The sequence below is a fragment of the Muntiacus reevesi genome, chromosome 13 (assembly GCF_963930625.1).
Source record: "Muntiacus reevesi chromosome 13, mMunRee1.1, whole genome shotgun sequence".
Lineage (NCBI taxonomy): Eukaryota > Metazoa > Chordata > Mammalia > Artiodactyla > Cervidae > Muntiacus > Muntiacus reevesi.
The window spans coordinates 5,096,445-5,110,167 of record NC_089261.1 but is presented as its reverse complement, the minus strand read 5'-3'; the positions used below and the strand labels follow the sequence as shown (position 1 = coordinate 5,110,167).

The window sequence follows — 13,723 nt, the reverse complement described above, 5'->3', positions numbered from 1 at the left end:
CAAGGACTTTGTGAATTGACCTTGGAAATCATACCCTGTCATTTCTGAATATCTCTTTGGTGACACATGTCAGCCCTGCTCCATGTGGGAGGGGGCCTTACAAGGATGTCAATAACAACGTGTAAAATTCTTGGGAGGAAACTTCCCTGGTGGTCCAGTGGTTAAGAATCTGTCTCACAATGCAGGGGACATGGAGAGGTGTGATCCCTCCCTGGCCCAGAAAGATCCCACAGGCTGAGGAGCAACTCAGCCCATGCACAACAACAACTGAATCCCGCGTGCTCTGGGGCCTGCGTGCCGTAATGAGAGAAGCCACTGAAGTGAGAAGCCTGCGGGTTGCTACTAGAGGGCAGCACCCACTCACCACAAGTAGAGAAAGCCCACACGGAGCAATGAAGACCCAGGGCATCCAGAAATTAAAAACAAAACGATTCTTGGCGGCTGGCTACTACAGTTAGGTTGTGCACTAGGCCCAGCTTAATTACTGGGATTGGACTCAGATGTCCAAGCCATCACCTATGAGCACGTCTCCCCAGCATCACTGTTTTTCTGTCCTAGGGTCTCTCCCTCCCCTACGAGTTCCCCACCCGCCCACCAGAGTCTGTGACATCTCTTTCTCCTGAACCTGTTCATCCTCCCCTCTCTGCAGGGAGCTGACCCATTTCTTCTCCCTCCCTCCCTCCTTTCCCAAAGCCACCCTCATGGAATCTACCTTCATAACTCGTTGCCAAGCCCTGCTGCCCAGTCTGTGAAATGAAAAGACAGGAACCGGGGACAAAGACAGATGGAGCAAAAAGGAGCAGGCAGGTTCATAAGTGTAAAATATGGACAAACCTGCCACCGTCTATTCCCTGGGACAAATAGATCATCACAGAGCGGGCTGCAGAAGTGCAGAGAGACAAAGTAGCCAGCTGTGGCGGTGTCACCCACTCCTTATTGATGGGCTTTTATGCCCGGGCCCGACTGCTCTCTGAGAATTGCATCCTCCAGCCATGAGACCCCCGAACAGGAGTGACAGGACAAGAAAGCATTTATGTCTCAGCTCGGGCATGAGCCACACTGCCAAGTCCCAGCCTTTCTGCAGGATAAGTCATATGCAGACATGAATTATAAGATTTTGACATAGTGCCACATAAAAACATGATCAAAGTGCCACTCCATGTATATATATTGGAAATCATACGAATGGAAGAGAAAGAAAACATTTTCCCTTGTTAAACACCAAACCATTTCGAGGCTGTTAGCGTGGAATGAATGATAAGCTGCATTCACTCTGAGGCCACCGGGCAGAGCTGCTGCAGCTGAGAAACAACCACATTCCGTGTCAACTCAGAGCAAAGCACCCCATGGTTAGCACACTTTGGACTCCAGCGACTGCTTTTTGTGCACTGACCTGTTATTTTGCTGTTCACTGTCATTATAAACCCACTTTAGAAAGCTATAAAAATGTCATTCGACAACATCACTCGCAAAGTAGGTATGCCAATGCTGAAAATCACGTCCCCAAATCAATACTTTGGAGCAGCTATCGGATGTGATAAAACACTACAGGGAAGACTGAACCAGCTCTGAGAGAGGTGCTGTTGTAAATGTAGGAGAGTGTCCACAGGTAGAGATAATGCTGCAAAGATACAAAGCAAAGATACGGGGGGCTTCCCTGGTGGTCCAGTGGCTAAGACTCTGAGCTCCCAATGCAGAGGCCCCGTGCTCAATCCTTGGTCAGGGAACTGGATACTACATGCCACAACTAAGGAGTCACAAGCTGTAACTAAAGATCCCACATGCCACAACTAAGACCTGGTGCAGCCAAATAAATAATAAATTTTTTTATAAAAGCAAAAATATGGTAAGATGGGCTGTTGATTTACAAACTGTGTGTGTGCATTTTATTGCTTCCTTCATATTCATTTCTACGGGGAAACATGAGTTTTTGAATACAACATTTTGAATCATGTAAAGCTTATAGAAGGCATCCTTCTTGAAAAATGTGACTTCCCTGGACCTCCCCAGATATCCTGGCATAAATACAGCTCCTGGAGCCCACCCTAGAAGGGGAATGTTATGGGTTGAATTGTGTCCTGTGAAATAATAGAAAATCTTTAGTCTCTGCCTCTAGTTCCCTGCACTGAGCTTCTAAAGCTCTTGTAATTTCCTAAGTAATCAAAGCACCAGGAGTCTTCCTGTTCAGATATTTGGTCTTGGACCCTGGTTCCCGACACAGAGCCTCTAAATCACTGGGAACTGCCTGGGTGATGGGGACATCTTTTGCTCCAATGAGGTAAAGCTTCGTGGGCTCCTGCATGGGGTGGTTGCCATCATTTAGTCACTAAGTCGTGTCCAACTCTTTGCAACCCCATGGACTGCAGCCCACCAGACTCCTCTGTCCATGGGATTTTCCAGGCAAGAATACTGGAGTGGGTTGTCATTTCCTTCTCCAGGGGATCTTCCTCACCCAGGAATTGAACCTGGGTCTCCTGCATTGCAGGGAGATTCTTTACCACTGAGCCACCAGGGAAGCCCCCTAAACGGGGCTAGACTAAAAGAAAGATTAAGCCATCGTTAGAAGTATGAAGCTTTTAGCTTTTCCAGTCCACATCCTCCTGGAAGGGGAAGAAAGCTGGAAACTGAGCTGATAAAGGATCATGCCTACATAAAGCCTCCATAAAAATCCCAAAAGTATGGGTGGAGTTTAGGGAGTTTCCAGGTTGGTGAACACATTAACATGCATAAGTATGAATAGGCATAAGCATGAATTTTAGGCCAGAAAACAGTCACTTTTCAGTGCCTGCAGCAAACAGGACCCCTGGTAACCTGCAGCGCGCTGTCCTTGGAAGTCCATGGGGCCCAGGCTAAAGACCTGGGTTTGGGATCCAGGTTGTTTCTCTATTTGGTTGTGCAGTCTTTGGCCAATAACTCAGCTTTGGGTCCCTCTGTTTTCTTAACAGTCAAATGGGCTTAATAACCTACATAATCATGAGAATTAAATCAAATGCATGCATATGAAAATGAATCCCAGTTAAAGTTCCACTTCTGTGTGCTGTGAGGCTTTGCTACTTGCAATCCCATTTCCTATTCTCCTCATTAAAAAAAAAATTATTTATTTATTTAGCTATGTTGGGTCTTAGCTGATGTGGGCTCCAGAGCACGCAGGCTCAATAGTTGTTGTGTGCAGGCTCAGTTGCCCGTGGCCTGTGGGATCTTAGTTGCCCAGCCAGAGATTGAACCCACTTCCCCTGCATTGCAAGGCAGATTCTTAACCACTGAACCACTGGGAAGTCCCCTTATTCTCCCCATTTTAAGTGTGGATAAAATGGACGTCCAGAAATGGTAAAGACCCTTTCAAGGTTACACAGCACATTAGACACAGAGGGCACTCAATAAATACTAATTTCCATTTAAGAGGGGCTTTTAACCATGTCATATTATTATTATGCTCATTTTTACAGATGAGGTAACTGAGGCTCAGAGAAGCTAAATTATGCCCAAGGTCAAGGTAAGGTAGAAATTCCAACACTGCAGGTGACAGCCTGGGCAAATTCAAGGATCTTCAACCCCTGGCCCTAAATGAAGAGAGAGCGCACCACTGAGGTGCTCTCTACAAGGTTCCTGAGGCCTCGTGGGTTCTTACTCATCCTTATTCAGGTAGGAGCTGTCATCTGCAGATGCTTTCATCCAGGTTCAGTGCTTCAAGGTAGCACATTGGAACATCCCAACCATGACCTCAGAAGTCTTAGGTCCCAGGTCGCACATCCTTGACCTTCCCATACAGGGGACAGTTGGCACCTCTTGGTTGTCACAACCAAAAAAAAAAAATCTCCAGATGCTGTCAAATGCCCTCGTGGAGGGAAAAGATGTCACCTGGAGCACCACTGATCTTCTAAAAGAATGAAGGAACAAAATGTAAGTCAGGTGAGATCTGTATTAAAAACAGTCCTATGTGCACATTGCAAATCTACCAATTATGCTTTGGGGTCAATTACTTCATTTCACCCTTATCCAGTTTCCTCACATATAAACAAGGGATATATACCTACCAAGTTGGGTTTTGATAAAGATCAGAAGTAAAGAATTCATAGCACTTTGCAAAGTACCTTATGTAAGCACTTAAATATATGGCAGCTAATAACATTGTTCCCATAGGTTGAGACCGTATTTCCTTATGTCCTTCCCTTATTCACACCACAGATATTTAGTAACTGGTGTCTTTATGTCAGGTCTTTCTTAGCGAGCCCTACCTAAATTTTTCCTTCTCATAACCTTTTTTGCTACCTGCTATTACCATCTCTATTTATTCTTTGTGAACAGAACTTTTAATGCCAGCATAATATTCTACCACATCTATTTTGACTCATGCCCCTGGTCTCCCTTCTGAAGTCCAGACCCACACATCTGTCTGGAGGTCCCCCAGGAATCTCAATGGGATGTTTAGCCAATTAGCCCAGCGCCTAGCACCTAGTAAGCCTTCCATAAAAATAAGTTATTACTGGCCGTTACTGTCATCTTTAGTCCCTGCCCTCTCTGATCCACCTCCCCATGCTACTCCTTCCTAAAGTCACTTATTTTCTGCCAGCAATCTTGGCCCTGGGTTAAAGCCCTGATTAGTTGTCCCTATGGGGAGCCTATAGGAGAATCCAGCCTGGTTTTCCCACCTGCAGGGACGAACCAAAGCAATGAAAATAAAGACACTCCCACGCTAAGCCCACAGTGCCCTAAACAATCAGTTTGGTGGGGAAATTTGCTAGCAGTTGGCAGGACATAAAGTTCCCCCAAAGCAGCCTGGCAGCCTTGCCGGGTGTGCCAGCCAATGATTCCTGAGGCCTGGCGGGTGCTTCACAGGCACCGCAGGGGCCCACAGGGAAGAGCTAATTTATGCTATTAGTATAGTTATAGCAACAGCCTCCGCTGAGTGCTCTCGAACTGTAGTTCACCATCTCGGGGCTGAAACAGGCAATTTAGAAGCCACCAATGGTTTTTCCAGTAGTCATGCACAGCTGTCAGAGTTGGACCATAAAGAAAGCTAAGAGCCAAAGAACTGATGCTTTAGAACCGTGGTGCTGGAGAAGACTCTTGAGAGTCCTTGGACAGCAAGGAGATCAAACCAGTCAATCCTAAAGGAAATTGACCCTGAATAATCATTGGAAAAACTGATGCTGAAGCACCAATACTTTGGCCACCTGATGTGAACAGCCAACTCACTGGAAAAGATCCCAATGCTGGGAAAGGTTGAGGGCAGGAGGAGAAGTGGGCAGCAGAGGATGAGATGGCTGGATGGCATCACTGACTCAAGGGATGTGAATCTGAGCAAGCTCCAGGAGATAGTGAAGGACAGGGAAGCCTGGTGTGCTGTAGTCCGTGGGGTCACAGCGTTGGACACGACTTAGCGACTGAACAACAACAGCCAGGGGAGGAGAGCAGAGTAAAAGAGCCGCAGCCTCTGGGGGGATAGGCTTGGGTTTGAGTTCCAGCTTTGCCTCTCACTGTGTGTATGATAGCCAGCAAGTAACTCTGTCATGCTGAGTTTTTGTTTCTTCACCTGTAGGGTGGGGGTGATGCTAACGGCTAACATTTGTGGAATGTGTCTCCTTCAGCCATTCAGGTATTCAACCATTAAGTCTCATTTTAAAATTGAACATTTTTTAAAATTAAAATTATATTCCCCCATCTCTCTCTCACACACACACATCCATATAACCCTTGATGACATTAAAACATAATATATGTTTATGATCCAAAACTGGAAATCACAGTAAAAAATGAAAAATGCTTTCTTTTTTCCTTTAGTTTGGCTACGCCCCAGCAGCCTGCAGGATATTAGTTCCCTGACCAGGTACTTAACTCCCACAGTGAAAGCCCATAATCCCAACCACTAGACTGCCAGGGAATTCCCCCAGAATACTTTCATTGCGTGGGGGGTAAGTATCGACAAAAAGAGCAATTTCATAGGATTCGACCTAAAATGACCAGTCACGTTCTAAAGCTTTATACGCCTCAACAATCCCGTGGGGTAGGGACAATTATTACCCACCTTCCTCCATGGGGTCTCAAAGACTCCGACACGACTTAGCGACTGAACAACAACGATAACCCTCGGTAATGATTAGAATTTCTCCCTAAAAAGCAGCAGAGGGATTTCGGGGAGGAGGGAGGGTGGGGTGGGTAAGCGCTGGCTACCTAAATGGCCTCCACAAGTGATTTTAGAGTTTGAGAAACACAGAAGTCAGCACACGTAACTAATTAAGGGCTCAACAGGCTTATCCACCCGGTGTCCGAAACACGATCCCCTGGGGCGCCACACGTGGCGCCGACTTGGTCCTAAGGGCAGCCCCTCACGGGAGCACGGGGTGACGCGCCTCCCGCGCCCGGGTACCAGCCTCTAAGGGTTTCCCCGGGAAAGGGTCGGCGGGGCTCAGCCACCTCAACCAGTCTTGCTAGAGTAGGCGTACCCCTTACAAAACAAAAGCGTTCGGAGTGACTGCCACCCCAGCCACTCAACGGCGAGCCCAGGCCCGCGCCTCCAGTTAGGTCTGAACTTCTGATTGGTGAAGTGCTGCCGGGAGGGCGGGACCCAGCGGGAAAGTCCCGTCTCCCTCGGAGCGCTCAGCCAATCGTGGTATCCGGGCGGCAGCCGCCGGGTTTGGTTGCGTCGTGTGTAGTGATCTTGGGGGCCCGAGGGCGGGGCGGGGAGCAGGCCGGGGGCTGCGGGGAGGGGACGCTTCCGCGGGCGCGCGGAGCGAGGACGGTGACAGCCACGCGCGCACGTGCGCGCCCGGCCGCAGCGCGGCCCTGAGACCTCCGCCGGCCGCTGAGAGGCGCGCGGGCTCTGGGCAGCCGCCGTCCAGGGGCCCCGTCCGCGGGCGTTCCCAGCGTCCCCGGCCCGAGTCCCGGAGAGCCGGGCCGTGCCCGCCCCGTCGGTCCCCGATCGCGATCCTTGCCCGGGGCCGTCAGGGTCCGCCCCCGGGACTCCCCTTTCCGTTCCTGGGCAGGGTCCTCGCGGCCCATGCTGGCCGCTGGGGGCCCGCGCCACTCAGACATCTCCCGGGCCGGCCGGCCGGCCACCATGGTGGCCCTGAGGCCTGTGCGCCTCCTCCAGGGAGGCTAAAAGGTCCCGAGCGCAGGCCTCGGGGCGCGAGGGTCCTGCGCCTGAGTCCCGCGCCATGGCCGGGGCCATCGCTTCCCGAATGAGCTTCAGCTCGCTCAAGAGGAAGCAGCCTAAGACATTCACCGTGCGGATCGTCACCATGGACGCGGAGATGGAGTTCAATTGCGAGGTAACTGGCCGGCAGCCCCGACGGGCTGCGGCGAAGGGCAGCCCTTTGGGATCCGGCCGTGGTTTGGGTCCGGCACCGACCCGGGCGCCCTTGCCGGGGTGACAGTCAAGGTGGAAGCTTCGGGATTCTGTTTATATCATCTCTGGGAAAATATAGAGTCGGCCAGATCCGGAAGGGGCCATCTAGGCCCAAATCCTCACGTTAGAGATAATTACTGCTTCTTTTCAATGGGGCTTTCGGGTTTGGAAGCCCTTCCTGAAGATTTTCATTCATTGCAACTGCATAAGTCTGAAAGCATTCGCGGTAGCGAATTCTAGTTCTCAGTGTCACGCTTAAGCTCCGGCTCTTTTGAGTTTCAACTTTATAAGGTGATATAATAAACCATAGGTGTTAAAAGTTGCATCTCATTGGGAAAGTCTATATTGTTTCCCTTTTTCACAGCCTAACTTTTCTAGAGAAAATTCTTTGAGGAAAGTGATGGTATCTTAAACTTTCCATACAGTTTCTGTCCTGTAACAGGTATCATTTATTGAATACTTAAGTGTCTGACATTCATTCACTTAATTCTCCAAACAACTCAGTTTAACCCCTCTGGAAATTGTCCTAAGGGCAAGCAAGCATCAAATGAAAAAACATCTACTCAAGAAAATCTATGAAAATTCGGTAAGAAAGGCAAGAGTTTGTGGTATTTGTTTTTGTTTTGGCCGGGAGGCATGCCTTATCTTAGTTCCCCAACTGGGAATCCACGCCCCCTACAGTGAAAGAGTAGAGTCTTAACCACTGGACCACAGGGAAAGTCGCAGAAGTTTGTGGTATTAATATTTGAACCAAGACCACTGCCACCCTCCTGCTCTCAGCTCTGGACAGCTGCAACCCAGGACACTGGGCTCCCTCCACTCCCTAGCTCCCAGTCGGACAACTTTCTTCCCAGAGGAGCATTACTTTAGGGCTTCTCCTGCCCAAGGCTGATACTGAGGCTCAGTCGTGTGTACTCTGGGTGTTGCTCACTGACAATACTGGATTCCCAGTGGTTCTATCCCCATGGGTGGTACCAACCGAGAGAGACAAACTGAGATGACTTCAAACTGACCCCTGCGAACTTCTATCAAGAGCTCAGAGATTTTGCCTGGAGGGAGAAGCAGGCTTTAAAACCCCCTTAGCTTCTAATCTCTTCCCAAAAGCATTGACTTCATTTGCAGTAGAGACTGCAGTATTTATGCCTAAGGGTGCTCTCTAGAACTGTGAAGGTTTTGGTGAAAGGCAATTAGAAGGAGATTTGTGGATTTAATGAAGATACCACTGTAGGCAGCTAGTTTGCAGGAGAGTAAGACAGCTGGGAAGAGCCCTCCTGGTCAGAAAAAATGTCAGACACTGATCTCAGAAATGGTTCTTTCAGAAGAGCCACCTTTTGATTATTACTTTGTAGAACAAGTTATGCTCTTGGGTATTGTTGGAAATAATAGAGCAATATATCACAATTGGGGAGTGTAACAGTTGGGTGCTTCCCTGGTGGCTCAGATGTTAAAGAATCTGCTTGCAGTGAAGGAGACCTGGATTTGATCCCGGCATTGGGAAGATATCCTGGAGAAGGGACGGCTACCCAGTCCAGTATTCTTGCCTGGAGAATCCCATGGACAGAGGACCCTGGCTGTCCTAGGGGTCATAAAGAGTGGGACATGACTGAACCACTAACACTTTAACTTTCAACAGTTGGGTGTGATCAGGGAAAGAGAGGAAGCATCTTGGGTGACTTTGGGCAAACCCAAAGATATGGCTCCCTGAGGAGCAACAACATAGGCTTTAGCACCATGAGAAGGAAATAGATTTCATTAGAACAGTCCAGGCTGTTACTCAACAGCAAGCAAATAACAACATGCCCAGGGTGAGGGTGGAGAACCACTCCCTAGAGGTGCTATAAATATGTTCACAGAACTAAAGGAAAACATGATTAAAGGTATAATGTTATTTTTGCATCAACTAGAGAATATTAATAGATTGTTGTTGTTGTTTAGTGGCTAATTCGTGACTGACTTTTTGCGACCCCGTGGACTATAGCCCGCCAAGTTCCTCTGTCTATGGCATTTCCCAGGTGAGAATACTGGAGTGGGTTGCCATTTCCTTCTCCAGGGGGTCTTCCCAGCCCAGGGATCAAACCCAGGTCTCCTGCATTGGCAGGTAGATTCTTTACCACTGAGCCACCAGGGAAGCCCAATAAAAGAGATAGGAATTATGAAAAGAGCCAAATTAAAATCCTGGAGTTGGGAAATACAGTGACTGAAATAAATTCATTAGAGGGGCTTAAAGTACATTCCAACTGGCAGAGGAAATAATTAGTATACTTGAAGATTGATTGATGGAGATTATGGAAGCTGAAGAGTAGAGAGAAGGAATGAAGAAAAATGTACTGAGCCTCAGAGAAACATGAGGATCATTCAGTGCATCAACATATATGTAATGCAACTACCAGAAGGAGATGAGTGAGAAAAAAATATTCCCCACAAATTGGCTGAAACCTCCTAAATTAATTGAAAAAGAATAACCAGTATATTCAAGAAGCTCAGTGACCTCCAAGGAGGATAAATACAGAGATTCACAGACACACCATGGTAAAAATGGTGAAAGTCAGACAAGGAGAAGATCCTGAAAGCAGCAAGAAAAACGACTTGGCACTTTTAAGGGAACCCCAGTAAGATTAACAGCTGACTTCTCAGCAGAAGCTATGGAGGCCAGAGGCAGTGGTATAACGTTTCAAATACTCAAAGAAAAAAGCTTGTAAACCAGGAATTCTATATCCAACATAGCTGGTTATAAATGAAACGGACCTTTCAAAAGTAAAGTTAAAATAAAGACTTTTCCAGATAAACAAAACCAGAATTTGTTGTTTTGAGACCCACCTTACAAGAAATATTAAAGGAAGTTCTTCAGGCTGAAAGCAAGTAATTGAAGATAGCAAATAATAAAAGATAGTAATTCAAATCCAAATGAAAGACATCAAGGAGCACCCGTAAAGGTAATTAAAGAATTATAAAAGACAGTATAAATATATTTTTCTCCTTTCCACTTTTAAGTGATGTAAGATGCAATTATATAAAGTAATTTTGTATATAATATACAATGCTATTTGTATATAATGTACTGTTGGACCTATAACAGAAACGCATGACACAACAAAGATCCCATGTGCTACAAATAAGACCCAATGTAGCCAAATAAATTAATTAATTGAAAAATAAAAGTAAAAATGATATGGAAATTCTGCATTTAAAAAATTAAATGTAATTCTGTACGTCTGCAATGAACAATCTGAAAATGAAATTAAGAAATGCTATTTATAATAGAATCAAAAAGTATAAAATAGGGACTTCCCTGGTGGTCCAATGGCTAAGACATCATGCTCCCAGTGTAGGGGCCCAGGTTTGATCCATGGTCAGGGAACTAGATCCCACGTGCCACAACAAAGACTGGGTACAGCCAAATAAATACATAAATATATACTTTAAAGTATAAAATATTTAGGAATAAATATAACAAAAAAGTGTAAAACTGATAGTCTGGGACTTCCCTGGTGGTCCAGTGGTTAAGGCTCCCAGCTTCCACTGCAAGGGACACAGGTTTGATTCCTGGTTGGGGAACTAAGATCCTGCATGCCTTGCCGAGCAGTGTGGTGGGGGAAGGGAAAAAAAAGCAGCCTTTCTTGAAATGAAAAATAATGGATATGGCTTTTTTTCCAATGAAATTTTCTTGATGGACATTGAGATTTTTAGTTTCATATAATTTTAACAAGTGAGGAAATGTTACTACATTTTTTTTCAATCACTTAAAAATGTAAAACTCGTTCTTAGCTCTCAGATTAGCACAGAAATAGTGGGTTGGACTTGTCATGTGACCCCTGATTGAAGTTACTGTTTGGTACCTGTTATGAGAGCCTGACCCACAGGGACAGAAATTTTTAGTGACATTCCTTCAGTCATAATTTTGCAGTGAAAAGCTGTTAGTTTTTCTTCTTTAAACAGACCTCAGGCCCAAAGAGGATGGACAATACTGACGGTAATCTCAGGGTTTCTCAACCTTGGCACTATTGGCCTTTTGGCTAGAGCGTTCTTCGTGGTGGGGCCTGTGCCGTGCACTGCGTGGCGTATAGATAGCATCTCTGGCTTCTGCCCCCCAGAAGACAGTAGCACACCTGCCTTGCCCGAGTTATGACAACAAAAAAAGTCTTCAGGGACGTCCTGGTGGTCCAGTGGATGAGAATCCGCCTTCCAGTGCAGGGGACACAGGCTCGATCCCTGGCCCTGGAAGTAAGATCCCGCGTGGCACCGGGTAACTAAGCCCGAGCGCCAAAATGACTGGGCCTGCGAGCCCTAGAACCCGTGCTGTCCATGAGAAGCCATGCCAATGAGAAGCCTGCAGAGCTTCAGCCATTGGACCGCCGGGGAGGTCCTGAGAATTATGCATTCTTCACAAACCGTCAAGTGATGCCAGTGCTGCTGGTCCAATGTGTTAGTCACTCAGTCGTGTCCGACTCTTTGTGACCACGTGGACTGTAGCCCGCCAGGCTCCTCTGTCCATGGAATTCTTCAGACAGGGATACTGGAGTGAGTTGCCTTTTCCTCCTCCAGGGGATCTTCCCGACCCTGGGATCAAGCCTGGGCTCCCGCATTGCAGGCAGATTCCTTACTGCCTGAGCCACCAGGGAAGCACACTAAACGAAGAAAGCAGTGGTAGAAAGTGCGCGGACTTTGAAACAAGACACACACCCGCTTGAATTCCAGCCAAACTGCTTACAGCGTGGATACGATGCTCAGACTCTCCTGACCTCAGTTTGCACATCAGTACAATGGAACTAATATTATTGACCCTGCGAGATTGTTGTAAGGACTCCTGGAATGCTTAGTGCTGGGCAGGAAGGACGGGACTCTAGTCATCCTGAAACAGGAGGCTTGGGTCCCCATGGGCACTGACTGCCGTGACTCCCGATGCAGGGGGCCCAGGGTTCGATCCCTTTCCAGGGAACTAGATCCTGACTTGCCACAACTAAGAGTTTACAGGCTGCAGCTAAAGATCCTATGTGCTGCAAGGAAGACCCGGTGCAGCCAGAAACATTTCTTTTAAATGCTTTAAAAGAAAAAAAAGTGCAATATTCTGTTGAAAGTAGCAGTAGTTTGATTTATGGTGATGTCAAGAACTCAGAAGTGTCTAGTCTTACTCTCCTACTCTATTTTTATGCTAATGCAAGGAGCCTGTAGATGCATTTTGAAACAAAGGAGAGATAGTACTTGAGTTCTTGGCCTCACTGAGGTCAGATGTAGGTGGCTTTCTAAGAAGGACTCAATGTCACAACCAGTTGGTAGTTAACATGTGAATCGAGATGCCTTATGCTAATCAGTTCAGACTTTTTTGCTGCAGAGATGGGGGCAAAAATCTCTTTCTTGCACCACTTGCTGCATGCACAATTGGCTTGATGCTTTGAAGAATTTTTCCACTTGAAAGACTTGATATTTATCATTTTGAGAAAGTGGGTGCTGATCGTAGTTTGCCAGAAGGCTAAACGGTTCTGTTATTTCTTATCTAGACTGGAATTTTACTCTAGTAATTCAATCTATCAGTTAGAAAAGTCAAATATGAAAAATTTCTCGAAATTGAGTTGTGAGAGAGCCTAATACCATCATCTTATATCGAAAACAAAGCCTCCTTGTCCTGTAGGTTGGCTTCCCAAACGTTTTCACATACCCATGTGGAATTACAATTGATTTAGATACCAACATTACAGATCATCCCAGCATACAAGTGGACATACACCTAACAGGTGGAACTATCAAAACGGGAAAACCGAAAGAACAACTCTGGTGATTCCAGTAAGATGTTAAATCCTAGACACCCCAAGATTGAGGCCAGTGATTGTCTTCCAGGAGGGAGTTCAAACTGGCGTCTGAACCCTGGCTTCTCAGCGGAGCTCTTCTGTGACCTTGGGTATCTCTCTCTCTCTCTCTTTTTTTTTTTTCCTCCCAGGCTTCAGTTCTTCAGCTGTAAAACAGGGAGGAACTCGATTTCCAAGGCCCTCAGCTGCACATCCTATTTTACGTGATGTGGGCAGAAGAAGCTCATCACACAACTCTCTGTTTCATATTTCCTTCTTAGGTAGGAAGTCATGTCAGGATTTGAGCATGCAGGTGTGAGAAAAATCTGCTAGAGGGCCAGATAGATACTGCTCAGGGAAAAGAGCCAGCATCCTGGTAGAAGTGGCAAATTGGCTCGAGTGGAAGGAAGCCCTGCCACTGCCCCGTACTCCCTGAGTGATTGGATTTACCTCTCTAAACCTCAGTTGTAAGATGAGAATAATAGTATTTTTTTATAGGATTGTTGTAAGGCATGAATAAGGTAGACCTTCATAGGCACTTAGCCCAGGCACTGACCATAGTAAGTACTTGGTAAACATTAGCTTCTTCAGCTTTTTT

At 46.7% G+C, this 13,723-nt stretch overlaps 1 protein-coding gene across 4 annotated transcripts in view; it reads left to right on the top strand.

Annotated features, from left to right (window-relative positions):
• The first annotated feature begins 6,674 nt into the window (after positions 1–6,674).
• NF2 (NF2, moesin-ezrin-radixin like (MERLIN) tumor suppressor) overlaps positions 6,675–13,723 on the top strand; it is a 65,045-nt gene continuing 57,996 nt past the window's right edge. For 2 of the 4 annotated variants that reach the window (XM_065903667.1, XM_065903666.1), the window contains exon 1: positions 6,675–7,268. In XM_065903667.1, coding sequence (XP_065759739.1) covers positions 7,155–7,268 — 114 coding nt within the window. In that variant the 5' untranslated portion in view covers positions 6,675–7,154. The remainder of the gene's footprint in view (positions 7,269–13,723) is intronic. The other 2 variants (XM_065903664.1, XM_065903663.1) reach the window with 2 other exon arrangements.